The sequence below is a fragment of the Capricornis sumatraensis genome, chromosome 5 (genome assembly GCF_032405125.1).
Source record: "Capricornis sumatraensis isolate serow.1 chromosome 5, serow.2, whole genome shotgun sequence".
Taxonomy (NCBI): domain Eukaryota; kingdom Metazoa; phylum Chordata; class Mammalia; order Artiodactyla; family Bovidae; genus Capricornis; species Capricornis sumatraensis.
In genome coordinates this window covers 123,840,802-123,854,313 of record NC_091073.1, presented here as the reverse complement: position 1 = coordinate 123,854,313, position 13,512 = coordinate 123,840,802, and the positions used below count along the sequence as shown (strand labels likewise).

The following is a 13,512-nucleotide window of genomic DNA, read 5'->3' as shown; positions in this document are numbered from 1 at the left end:
TCCAGTGGTCATGTATGGATGTGAGAGTTGGACTGTGAAGAAGGGTGAGCGCCGAAGAATTGATGCTTTTGAACTGTGGTGTTGGAGAAAACTCTTGAGAGTCCCTTGGACTGCAGGGAGATCCAACCAGTCCATTCTGAGGGAGATCAACCCTGGGATTTCTTTGGAAGGAATGATGCTGAAGCTGAAACTCCAGTACTTTGGCCACCTCATGCGAAGAGTTGACTCATTGGAAGACTCTGATGCTGGGAGGGATTGGGGGCAGGAGGAGAAGGGGACGACCGAGGATGAGATCACTGGATGGCATCACAGACTCGATGGACGTGAGTCTGAGTGAACTCCGGGAGATGGTGATGGACAGGGAGGCCTGGCGTGCTGCGACTCATGGGGTCGCAAAGAGTCAGACACGACTGAGCGACTGGACTGAACTGCACTGATGAATCTTGGCCATTATTTGTCTTTCTGTAATGGATTAAGATGTACCATTAAGTAATCACATTGTTTCCTTTGTTTCAGGTCATTTTTAGATGAATTGAAGGCTTGTGTCATTTCTGAGGATATTGAAGGCATCGTATGTCTCACAGCTGTTGTGCACATTATCTTGGTTATTAATAAAGGTTGGTTAAGTCTCCTCTTATATTACCTGTGATACTGCCGAGTGTGTCTTACGTTGATCCATTTTAGACTGTTTGGGAATGAGTCCCCTGCCAGTCAGGCTCTCAAGGCGCTTTCCCCCAGCTTTCCATGTTCCACACATGTGCTGTCTGCCTGGGCATCTGCTGTGTAGCTGCCCTGTACCAGCATGAATCACAATAGTTCCCTAACGTATCTCCTGTCCACTCTTCCTAGGACACATTATTTCTCCTTCTCTGTACCTCAGACCAAATTTCTGTTGATTTGTCATTTATTGCCTTTATCGTGTATGTTTAAAAGTCGGAATCATTTTTGCCAATGATAGTGTGTTTTGGTGTTAATATTTTACATATCTGTGTTTCGCTTAACTGTGTGTACTGTTGAGTGTTATAGCCAGTTGAAATACTACTGGAAAAATAGAGATACCTCTGAGTTGCTCACCAAAGTGTAAAATAGAGTAATAACTCTGCACGTGACTACTGCTGTGCTTCTATATTTTTTGACTAGTTTTAGTAACGTTCAAATTATTTTCTAAGGCATTATGCATGGGGGGCTCTCCGCAAACAAGTTATCCCCACAAGCATGAATGCATAGCAGGCTGCAGATTCGTGACAGGAATTTGTAGCTAGTGTGACCCCAGCCGGGAATCCGGAAAGACTTGCCTGAGGGCATGTCTCCTGGGGGCCAGTCAGCAAGGTGAGGGACGTTGTCCACGTGGAGGTTATGAGGTGACTGAGGAGCGTCTGTGGGTGAGGGACGTTCCCCACGTGGAGGGTGTGAGAATGGAGATTGCGGAGTGAATGAGCACCTCGTACTTAATAAGTGCTTAGGTATTTGCCAGGCAGATGATGATTCTGAAATGTGTTCGTTTCATCACTGTTGAAGATGGTGATGATGAAGTCTGGTGGCACGGACAGCAGAATGGGACCGCGCCTTTGAGAACTACCTCAGATGTGAGCGAGTGTTTTTGAAATCCCTCACTGGATCTTCTAGCATCCTTTTAAAGGGACTATTTCTGTTCCACAGGTCAATGAGGCACTAACGTAGGCGAGGATAGGAGGCTTTGTCTTCACTAAAATTGTTCCTGCGTTGAAGAAGTGCGTGTGCTTTTTGATTGCTTGTGTTCAATATTTTTCTGTCTTTAACAGGTAAACATAAGAGTCCAAAAGTGAAGGATGTTGCAGCTAGCATTGAGAGGAAACTAAAGACATTCATGGAGATCACTCTGGAGGAGGATAGCTTGGAAAGGTAAGGCACCAAGTATACACCAGCTGTGACTACCTGAGCTCCGCTAGGCTTTCCTTAACCCATGTTAGATCTCACTCTCATTTCTGCTAGTTGCAGGCAGGTAGACAACTGGGGATTGACTGTCGGCAAGACCCCTGGCGCGTGTTTTAACTGCTTCCCCATTCTGTCTTTAAAAACAAAACAAAACTGTTATTTATGAGATTCTACCCTAGAAAAGTAAGGGCGTACAAACTCACTTTGTATGATTTTAACCCTAAGCAGGTTATATTTGGCGGTTTGCTGCATTTTTGAAACGGGGGTCTTCATAGGATGCAATCGTCTGTTTACGGGTGTGCATGGTGGAAGTGGGGAGGTCGCTCTGGAGGCTGGAGCAGCGCGCGCTGCTGCCTGCTGTCGGGTGGCCCGCTGCTGCCTCGGGGACTCCTCTCTAAGAGTGCGCTCATAGCTGTTTTCCCACCAGCGGTCTCTGTTGCCGTGTACTGGTTTTGACATGCTGTGCGATGTCCTGTAGACTCTTTTCTGAATTGTGTCTGACTCTCAGACCAGCCACAGAAGCAGTGTTTCCCTTCCATTTTCTGAACACCATATGGTTAGGTGTTACAGGGCTTTGAACCAGGTAATTCGTTTTATACAAGCCTAGGAGATAAACCACTTTCTAGATCTACTCTCTCCTTAGAAGAAAGGCTTTCAAAACCCTAAATTGCTGCCTTTTAACAAGACAGCCTTGCCTTCTTGCCAATCTGTAGACCTTTCTTTACTTTTCTTACCTTACTGCATTAGCTAGGGCTTCCAGGACGGTATTGAAAGGGAGTGGTGAAAAGAACTGCTTGTCTTACACAAGATGTTAGTGGGAAAGCTTCCTGTTTCTCACCATTAAGCACAATGTTAGCTGTAGACGTTCTTTAGCAAGTTGAGGATGTTCCCGGCTACTCCTGATTTACAAATGGCTCTTATCATAGTGGGTGTTGGATCTTGTCAGAAACCTTTTCTGCATCTACTTACAGGATCATATCATTTTTCTTTTTGAGCCTGTTGATGTGATAGGTTACAGTAGTTGATTTCCAGATATCAAACCAGCTTTGCATATCTGGGATAAATCCCAGTTGGTCATGGTATGTAATTTTTTAATATACTGTTGAGTTTATGTTTTATTGAGTGTTTTTGCATCTGTGGGGTTTCCCTGATAGCTCAGTTGGTAAAGAATCCGCCTGCAGCGCAGGAGACCCCGGTTCAATTCCTGGGTTGGGAAGATCCGCTGGAGAAGGGATAGGCTACCCACTCCAGTATTCTTGGGCTTCCCTTGTGGCTCACCTGGTAAAGAATCCACCTGCAGTGCGGGAGACCTGGGTTTGATCCCTGAGTTGGGATGATCTCCTGGAGAAGGGAAAGGCTACCCACTCCAGTATTCTGGCCTGGAGGATTCCACGGACTGTATAGTTTGTGGGGTTGCAAAGAGTCGGACATGACTGAGCGGCTCTCATGAGAGAGGTCATTCTGTAGTTGTCTTTCCTGGTGATGTGTTGTCTGGCTTTGCTACTAGGGAGGTGCTCGCCTCATAGAATGAGTTAGAAAGTATTCCTTCCCTTTCTTCTGAAAGAGACTGTAAATAATTGGTAAACTTCTTCCTCAAACATTTCGCAGAATTAATTCTTCAGTGAATCCATCTGGGTCTGACGCTTTGGAAGGTTATTAATCATTTATTCAAGTTTTTGAGATCCTGGTCCCATTCCTGGGTCAAGAAGATCCCCTGGAGAAGGGATTGGCTACCCACTGCAGTCTTCTTGGGTTTCCCTGATGGCTCAGCTGTAAAGAATCTGCCTGCAGTGCGGGAGACCTGGGTTCAGTCCCTGGGCTGGGAAGATCCCCTGGAAAAGGGAACATCTACCCACTCGAGTATGCTGGCCTGGAGAATTCCAGGGACTATACAGTCCATGGGGTCGCAAAGAGTTGGACGTGACTGAGTGACTTTCACTTTCTGTTCATGCTGTCTGTTTCTTCTTGAAATAGTTTTGGCAGACTGTGCCTTTCAGGAATTTGGATCTCATCTAGGTTGTCCACTTTGTGGGCATAGTATTCCTTAACTATCTCTTACAATGTCCATGGGGCCTGTAGTCATGTCCCCTCTTTCATTTCTGATATTAGTAATTTGTATCCTCTTTTTCCAGCCTGACTAGAGGCTTGTTGGGCTTTCCTGGTGCCTCAGTGGTAAAGAATCTGCCTGCCAAGCAGGAGACCTGGGTTCCATCCCTGGGTGGGGAAGATCCCCTGGCAAAGGGCATGGCAACGCACTCTAGTATTCTTGCCTGAGAAATCCCATGGACAGAGGAGCCTGGTGGGCTTCAGACCACGGGGTCACAAAGGAGTCGGGCACAACCTAGCCACTAAACAACAACAAAGAGGCGTATTGGTTTTATTGATCTTCAGAAGAGCCAGATTTTAGTTTCTTTGATTTCCTCTATTGATTTCTTTTTCTTAATTTTTTTGCTTTCTGTCCTAATTTTTATTTTTATTTTTTCTTTTGCCTGCTTGGATTTAATTTAGTCTTTTTTTTTTTTTTCTGGCTTCCTAAGGTAGAAGCCTAATTACTGATTTTGGATGTTCTTGCTTTTCTGATATATTCAGTTGGTGCTCTAGATTATTATTACTGATTAAGCATTGCTTTTGCAGCATGGCACAAATTTCTATGTTACATTTTCACTTAGTTAAAAATATTTTAAAATTTCTCTTGAAATTTCTTCTTTGCTCTATGTGTTCTTTAGAAATATATTATTTAATCTCTGAATTTTCCAGTTATTTTTCTGTAATTGATCTCTAGTTTAATTCCATGTTATCTGAGAGAAGACACTGTATGGATTTCTATTCTTTTAAATTTATTAAGGTGTGTTTTATGGCCTAATATGTGACCTATCGTGGTGAGTGTTCCATATGAGCTTGAGAAGAACGCATGTTTTGCTGTTGTTGGGTGAAGGCGTCTAAATGGCAGTTGTATCCTGTTGGTGGTGGTGAGTTCATCTCTGTCTTTACTGATACTCTGCTTGCTGGATCTGCCTGTCTGTTTTCGATAGAGGGGTTTTGCTTTGTATGTTTTGTTATCCTGATATTAGGAGCATGCGAATTTAGAACTACTATATCTTCTTGACGAATTGACCGTTTTACTTTTATGAGAGGTCCATCTTTTTCTCTAGCAGTGCTTTTCTCCATAGAATCCATTTTGTTAGGTATTAAGACGGCTCCTGAGCCTCGTTTGGTGAACATTTTCAGAGTGTTAGTGATGTTTCAAGGAGGCAGAAACTGCACAGTGACAGGACAGCCTGAGCTCCCAGTCACGTTCCTGTCAGGGTGCGGGTGTGATGGGTTGGGGCTGGTGAGGGTTATAGCGAACGCTGAAGTGTGGAGGAGCCATGCTCCCACTGGGGAGGACGTGCAGCCCGAGGCTGACCCTGACTCCCGGGAGGGCGAGGCCCCGAGGCCTCCTGAGGGGACGCTGCCCGTCTGGGCCCTGGGAACTCAGGGGGCCTGCATGCATGGCGGTGCTGAGAGCTGCCGGGCCAAGCGAGCCACGCCGCGCCCGTGCACTCCCCCAGCCAGCAGGCACCGTGGAGGGCCTGGAGGGCCTGGAGGGCCGGGCCCCGCAGTGCTGCCCCTGCAGTCCGGCCTCCCGGCAAAGGTGGAGCCTTGTGCGGAGCCCTCCAGTGTCCCTGCCGACCTGCTTGGCGCCATGCCTCAGTGACAGGCAGCCGGGCACTGGAGGAGGGGGCTGGAGTGTCCTTGGTCATCCGCCAAGCACACGCGTTCAGCTGCATGCTTTATTTTGGAGACTGCTGACTGTTTCCTGTGCAGTTTAAGAAGGATCTTTGAGGGAGAAACCAGAAGACTCTATGTTTTATGAACCTGTTTTATTTCTGCGTCTGTGGGGAAGAGGAACGTGAGCCTCTGATGTGGAGGAAACTGAGCGTGTGTGTGTGTGTGTGTTTCTGAAAACACTCTCACCATTTAGTCGCTCACTCGTGTCTGACTCCTTTGTGACCCAATGGACTGTAGCCCACCAGGTTCCTCTGTCCATGGGATTTCCCGGGCAAGAATACTGGAGTTGGTTGCCGTTTCCTTCTCCAGGGGATCTTCCTGTTCCAGGGTTCAAACCCTTGTCTCTTGCATTGGCAGGCAGATTCTTTACCACTGAGCCACCTGGGAAGCCAGGAGAGGGAGGCAGAAAGCCTATGGCACCCGGTGTTCCCAGGTGATCCCCTATCCAAGTACCAACCAGGCCCGATCCTGCTTAGCTTTCGAGACCAGACGAGATTGGGCGCGTTGCAGGTGGTATGGCTTTCAACAACTGGGCAGTGCAGATATTCAGTAAGGCTGTGAGAATTACACACCAGATAATGACAAGTAATTGTCATACGACATAGTCATAACCTCAGAAATGTGAGCCTCTTACAGGATTTCTTTGTTAGAAATACCGTCTGTAAGGACAGTTTTTTTGAATAGTATGGTATGAACTGCTCTGAGGGACATTTTCACTTGCACAGACGTTCAAGGCGAGTACTTGAATTGTGTTATTAGTTAACATTGACAGAAAAAAGGCCTTAGAAGTTCAGAACTTACTCTATGGAAAAGAAAAGAATAGTCATAGAATTTAAAAACAGGTGTGTAAGATTTGGAGGGCTAATGGCTGAGCCCTTGACAAGAATCATGAGTCAGTTGGATTCAGTGACTGAACAACAAAGTGCAACGTTTTGTTTATTCATTGTTTCCAGAACTACACGCGGTTTCCTGTGCTGAGCTGATACACAGATGGCAAGAAAGAATTACTCCCTTTAAGGAGGAAATGTCCTAAGAAAGGAGATAGGTAGAGGCTGAAACACTGGCTTCCTTCTTAAATATTCAGGACGCACACTGTAGAAAAACCAGTGTGTGAGGGAAAAGAGGGACCTAGACACCGAAACATAAAGAGCAGTCCAGTGGAGGACATGCAGCTAAGGTTTGAGACTGTATTTTTAAATATTATTTATTTTTGTCAGCATAGCGACATTAAGGCAGGTTTGCCTTCAAGGCTCTAGGAGCCCTTTGGTCTAGTTAGAGCTTAAGGCAGTGGGGCGTTAATTGGGAAGTGAGTGTTTTCTGAGCAGACACCCCGGCCGTCTCTGCAGGGGGGTCAGTGTCTTGTTGACTGGTCCGTTGGGTGCTGTCTCGTTGCACCTCCAGAGCCTCGCCTGCCGGGAGAGCCAGGCGGGAGGGGCGCCGAGGCGCCCTTGTGTCCCGGGAGCAGACACCTGCGTGCTGTTTTGCTGGTGGTTTCCGTGGGCTCCGTGCTGCCCACTGCCTGCTGTCTCCACCCCCCGCCGCATCCCCAGGGCGCAGACACACGTGACGGCACGTGTGCGGTGGTGGAGCAGTGAGAGAGACAGGCAGGCAGCCATCGGCGAGGCAGCAGGGCTGGGCCAGCCAGACACCGATAGGAGTCTAAAGAAAAGATCAGCTGCAGCCCGAACTAAAAGCCCTTCATTGGAAGCACAGCTGATGAACCAGAGCCTCAGCTCCTCGGGGGTCCAAACGGCCTCCATGCAGGGCAACCCAGAGCAGGACAGACACCGTTGTGAAGGAGGGTCCTAGGGGAGGCAGCCGTGCGACCACCGTTGGGAGAGAGTTTTCATGGCAGGCTAAAGACATACGCACTTGTCAAGGTTCTTTTCTGTTGTTGTTTCTGTAAGTAAACTTTAGGTGAGACTGGAGAGAAAAATGACCTCAACAGAAGCCCGCAGGCCCACGCACAGCGCGGCCAAGCAATACTGAGACTGCGGCGTGCGGGGCAGAGAAAGGGTCACAGCAGGGCCACATGCAGAGATGTGTGGCTCACGCCACAGAAACCCCAGACTCCCCGAAACCTGTCAGCAGAGCCCTTGTGTAGGCAAGCTGAGGGGGTGTGGTTGGCTGTGGCAGACTTGTCGGCGTCAGATCCTTCGTCCTTGAGGTCGAGTCACGGTCAGGTAGCAAAGTTCCTGTAAATCTCCACCACACGAATGTTCTTCTCTGTTCTGACAAGAAAGGGCACGGTCCCAGGACACTCATGTCACCCTCCGAGGTCACAGTCCTGGCTGAGGAGCAGGGCTCAGCTGGCGGCTCCCTCGGGGCCGGGCCATCCCCAGACCCTGCTCAGCTCTCATCCCCGAGAGAGCCAGGCTCTCGGGACCCAACTGACACTCGACTCCTCAGGCGGCCGAAACGGGGGCAGTGGAGGGGGGCAGTTCCTGCAGACTGCTTCCATGCAGACCACCGCCGCCGTGAGGGTGTAGACACAGGCGTGCGCGAGGCTCACCACTGCCTTGAGGTCTGGGCCACGGCTGGCAGGCAGCCTTGGCGAGGGCTCTGGAGCCCCAGATAACCTGCTGGCCCAAGGTGGGGTGAGCCGGGGCACCAGGGACAAGGCTGGGGCCTGCCTCTTGCCTCGCTTACCACCCAACAGCCACCATCGACAGCTGGTTGAATTGGCACTAACGGTCACTCACGGACAGGTGGTCCCTTAAGGGAATCGCTGCGGTGCCAACCAGTGGCTGAGCAAGACCACTCACCATTGGTCATTGACAGTTGATTGCTGTGGGCTGAGCCACCGCAGCGCTGACCAGCGGCTGAGAGGGACCACCAGTGGTCGCGTGCTCACTTGCCTGGTGATGGGGGCGGGTGATGGCACACAGTAGTGACCACCTGCCAAGGGCGGTGCTCCGCCACAACAGCACACCTGAGTCTGAACCAGATCCCTGAATTTTGAGACAAAGAAACATCTTAAAAACTTTCCTGTGTTGGCCTCCACGTGGCCCCTTGTGAAAGCTGGGACACATGAGTCTTACTGGAGATGTAGCCCTGCTGTGGAAACGCACAGGCTCCGCTGCTGGTGTGCAGGGGCCCTGAGCTGCGTCGGCGACGCTGTGTTGCTTACAGGCCGCCTTCCTTCAATGTATGGAGTTAGGTAAGATACGCTGTTGGCTGTTGGACAGCACAAGTCTGCACTGTGTGAGTCCACTTGTATGCAGGTACCTCCGGGGTAAATACTCTGGGACTGCCCTGTCCTGGCTGGCTGAATCTGTGGATGTGGGGGGCCACGTTCTCAGAGGGCTAAGTTATATTCAGATTTTCCACTTCGCAGAGGGTTGGCATCCCAAACCCCTGTGTTGTTCAAGGGCCACCTGTATTTCTTGAATTTCACCTGATTTCTCCTGATCTCTCTGAACGTGGCTACTAGAAGATGTCCAGTTACCCTGAGCCTGTGTTGATACTGTTTGGAGCAGGACTCAGGCAGGCCCAAGTGCCCATGACAGCTCCGGGCTGAAGAGGAAATAAGCTGAGAGGCCATTTGGGGCCCAGATCGTGCCTCGTGTCAGCAGGGACGCAGAGGTTGGCTGGTCCACACCCTCTGAAGGAGCTCAGGGAAGGGAGAAGCAAGGCGAGGGGCTGACAAGCTGCCTCGCATCTGTGAGCCCCCAGCAAGCATCACCGAGCACGGGGGTGCAGGGGTGGGAGGTGAAGGGTGTGCGGGCCGCGGGCGGTAGAGGAAGTGGTGTGCGTCGTGCGCTGCTGGGGAAGCGGGCCTCGTTCACCGGCGCGCAGCGGGCCGCTGACCGTGGGCGTGGGAGGGCACCCAGGCCGCACTGCTTGCCCGAGCGTGTCAGCACCTCGAGCGGGCCCTCCTGGGGCCAGGGCGCGGCCTTGTGCGGGGCGGACTGCGCGCCGGCGAGCGCGGGCCTGTGAGGCGCTCTGTCCGTCCGTCTGTCCTGGGGCGAGTGTGGGCCCGCCTGGGTGCTCTGTCTGTCTGACTCTCTGAGGCGAGCGCGGGCCTGTGAGGTGCTCTGTCTGTCCGTCCGTCTGTCTGGGGTGAGCGCGGCCCTGTGAGGTGCTCCGTCTGTCCGTCCGTCTGTCTGGGGTGAGCGCGGCCCTGTGAGGTGCTCTGTCCGTCCGTCTCTCTGTCTGGGGCGAGTGCGGGCCTGTGAGGTGCTCTGTCTGTCTGTCTGTCCTGGGGTGAGCGCGGGCCTGTGAGGCACTCCGTCTGTCTGTCCTGGGGAGAGTGTTGGCCTGTCTCGGTGCTCTGTCTGACTCTGAGGCGAGCACGGGCCTGTGAGGTGCTCTGTCCGTCCGTCTGTCTGGGGCGAGCGCGGGCCTGTGAGGTGCTCCGTCTGTCCGTCCGTCTGTCTGGGGTGAGTGCGGGCCTGTGAGGCGCTCTGTCCGTCCATCTGTCTGGGGCGAGCGCGGGCCTGTGAGGTGCTCCGTCTGTCCGTCCGTCTGTCTGGGGCGAGCGCGGGCCTGTGAGGTGCTCCGTCTGTCCGTCCGTCTGTCTGGGGCGAGCGCGGGCCTGTGAGGTGCTCCGTCTGTCCGTCCGTCTGTCTGGGGCGAGCGCGGGCCTGTGAGGCGCTCTGTCCGTCCGTCCGTCCGCCTGGGGTGAGCGCGGGCCTGTGAGGCGCTCTGTCCGTCCGTCCGTCTGTCCTGGGGCGAGTGTGGGCCCGCCTGGGTGCTCTGTCTGTCTGACTCTCTGAGGCGAGCGCGGGCCTGTGAGGCGCTCTGTCCGTCCGTCTGTCCGGGGTGAGCGCGGGCCTGTGAGGCGCTCTGTCCGTCCGTCCGTCTGTCCTGGGGCGAGTGTGGGCCCGCCTGGGTGCTCTGTCTGTCTGACTCTCTGAGGCGAGCGCGGGCCTGTGAGGCGCTCTGTCCGTCCGTCCGTCTGTCCTGGGGCGAGTGTGGGCCCGCCTGGGTGCTCTGTCTGTCTGACTCTCTGAGGCGAGCGCGGGCCTGTGAGGTGCTCTGTCCGTCCGTCCGTCTGGGGCGAGCGCGGCCCTGTGAGGTGCTCCATCTGCCCGGGGTGGGGTGGGGGGCAGCTCCCACAGGCGGCCTGTCGCGGCGCAGCGCCAAGTCTGGTGCGGTCTCACTCCGCTGCCTGCGGGCCCCGGCTGCCCCGCCCGCGCTCTGCCTGCTGGAGGCCGTGTGGCGCCCGCGCTGTGGACGTGTGGGCGCGTGTCTGCCGCTGACTCTCTCTCTCTCTGTTTCAGGTTTCTCTACGAGTCCTCATCAAGAACTTTGGGAGCACTTTTGAATTCATAACCAAGCCAACGTCTTGGTCATGTAAAAATACACGAAAAGGACTTTACAGAAAGTGAGGTGACTGTATTTTTCTAGTTTTTTTAACGTTAATAACCCATATAATAGAGAAGAGGCAGGGCTTCTTTTGGGGTGGGTATGAGTAGAAAACTCAAAGGTCTTTACATTTTTGTGGAGTGCCTGCACAGAGGATGCATTTAATTTAACAGGTTCTAGGTGTCATTGGTGCAGAAACCCCCATTGCATGGAAAAAAAGACAATTTTTTAGCAAACCTGATTGTTATAAAAATGACTTATGTATAATATTGCTTGCAAACTCTGAGTAATAAAGTGGTGGCAACTTTTTGTGCACTTGATTAATAAATACTAGTGTGTGTTTTCCCCTCCAGGGATAAGGGCTGAGTTCTGGGCCAGGCCTGGCTCTCTGCCAGGGGCAGCGGTGAGACCCATGGCGGGGCCAGGTAGGTGTTGGGAGGGGGCCGCTCAGGGGGCCTGCCGCAGCCGCCCCCTGCCCCCAGGCATGGACGGGGCCCTGAGGCTGTGTGCACGGCACACAGACCAGCCCAACACTGAGCCAGCTTTTCTTCCCAAGAGCCTCCCTGGCTGCGTCCTGCTGACTTCATCTCAGCACCCCTGTTACTGGGGTCTCTGCGTTCAGGTCCCGATAGCCCTGGCTCGGTCCGAGGCCGGCAGCCTGCATCCTGGGCGCTGCGCTGAACACACGCACATTCCCTCTCAGCACCAGCAGGAAGGCGGGCAGTTCCGATGGCGCAGGGCCTCTGCCCCTCCAAGAACGGCCTGTGCAGCAACGGTGAGGAGGGGAGGCCTCCCCGTGGGGCGTCTGCAGGCTGAGGCAGGCTGCCTGTCGCAGCTAACTCTGAACCTGAGACCCTGAACACCTTTGCTGCTTAACTAAGCCATGGTTTATACTGGTGAATGTCCTTTCTTTTCTTTTTCGCCCTTGATTTAGTTTCTAGAAGAGTTGAGCCTCATAAAGTGAACTGAGGAGCGTTCTGTCTTTATTCCTGGGAGAGTTTGTGCAAGATGAGAAGTAGCTCCTGGGATTTTTGTAGCACTGAACTCTAAAAGGGACCTTGGTGTTTGTTTTCTTAGTGGGAAGAGGTTAATTTGCTTTTTAATTCACATGTAAGCCTTCAGTCACGTTTTCTTTTGTGTGAAACAATGTGTGAAGTAATGCAGTTTGTGGAAAAATATAATTCAGTTTTTATTGGGTCAAAATAGTTCAGAAAATCCTGATGTAGGCATATGCCCTAGAGAAATTCCTATATGTGTGCATGGAAGACAAGGAGGGTCTCAGATGGGGAGCGTGGGGCACTGGGAGGGTGGGGCTTCACGAGAGGAGCGGGTTTAGCACACACAACACTGAACACTGTTCACTCACGCTCACACGTGACGCTAGTATGTGGGTGAGCAGGACGAGAACACTGAATACTACGCTCATGCGTGTGACAGTATGTGGGTGAAACACGTGAACACTACGCTCACACGTGACAACAGTATGTGGGTGAACAGGTGAGAACGCTGAACACTACGCTCACACGTGACGACAGTATGTGGATGAAGACACTTCCTGCCAGTCCTCCCCGCTCGTTCCTGCCCCTCCACTCACAGGCCTCCGACGTGTCTTCACACATGGAGTGAAGGCAGGTCCCTTCACTGGGGCTTCGTCACTCCCAGCGGGAGGCCCTTCTTGCTGCGCCCACCTCTGGGGCTCACGGGCCTATGTGAACACGTCACGCTGACGTGTTTCTGTCAGCGAGTGTGTCCCAGCCGGCTCTCCAGACATCAAGACAGTGTGCCTCCAGCCCCCGGGGTGGGTCTCAGCCCCGAGAGATCCCGTGGCGGCCGTGGGGTGCTCCGCGGGGCTGAGGGACAACCCCCTCGAGCCTTTCGCCCCAGGGGTGCGTCCAGCGGCGGAGGGTGCACGGGGCTGACGCAGGCCCGGCTGCAGAGGATTGCGAGTGCACTGCCGCCCCCGAGGAGCCCACTCGCCTCGCTCTCTCCAGCCTCTGGGGGACGCACAGGAGGAGGGAACGGCGCTGGGACCACAGTGGACGCGTCCTGCCGGGGGAGGAGACCCCTGCAGGCAGACGGCACTCTCGGGGGCCGCCCCAAGGCCGCCGGGTCAAAGACAGGATAGGACTTAGGCCCGGCCTGCTAGGCAGGGGGGACAGACGCGCCCTGCCTCTGGGCACAGGCGTGGGGTGCGGGGGGAGGCGGACGGGCCCAGCACTCAACCCCGTCCGTGGGGCCGGTCCAGCTGTCTGCCACCCGGTGCCCGCACAGCCCCGCCTCATCTGGGCCGGGAGGCTGGGGGGAGGGCCACGGGCACAGCTGACCCGGGGCCAAGCCAGGGAGCCAAGGACACCGAGGGCCGAGCGGGCAGGGTGTGAGGGCACAGTCAGCCAAACGCACGCACGCACCTCACTGCTGACACACGCAGACAACGCATGCACACACCTGAGTACACACACAGACACGCACCCCCACACCTCACTGGTGACACACATAGACACGCACACACCTCACTGC

At 53.4% G+C, this 13,512-nt stretch overlaps 1 protein-coding gene across 1 annotated transcript in view; it reads left to right on the top strand.

The window, feature by feature from the left end:
- NCAPG2 (non-SMC condensin II complex subunit G2) overlaps positions 1-11,183 on the top strand; it is a 63,678-nt gene extending 52,495 nt beyond the window's left edge. The window contains exons 25-27 of the mRNA XM_068972740.1: positions 517-617; positions 1,782-1,881; positions 10,911-11,183. Of these exons, the coding sequence (XP_068828841.1) occupies positions 517-617; positions 1,782-1,881; positions 10,911-10,962 (253 nt within the window). The 3' untranslated portion in view covers positions 10,963-11,183. The remainder of the gene's footprint in view (positions 1-516; positions 618-1,781; positions 1,882-10,910) is intronic.
- The last annotated feature ends 2,329 nt before the right edge of the window (positions 11,184-13,512 follow it).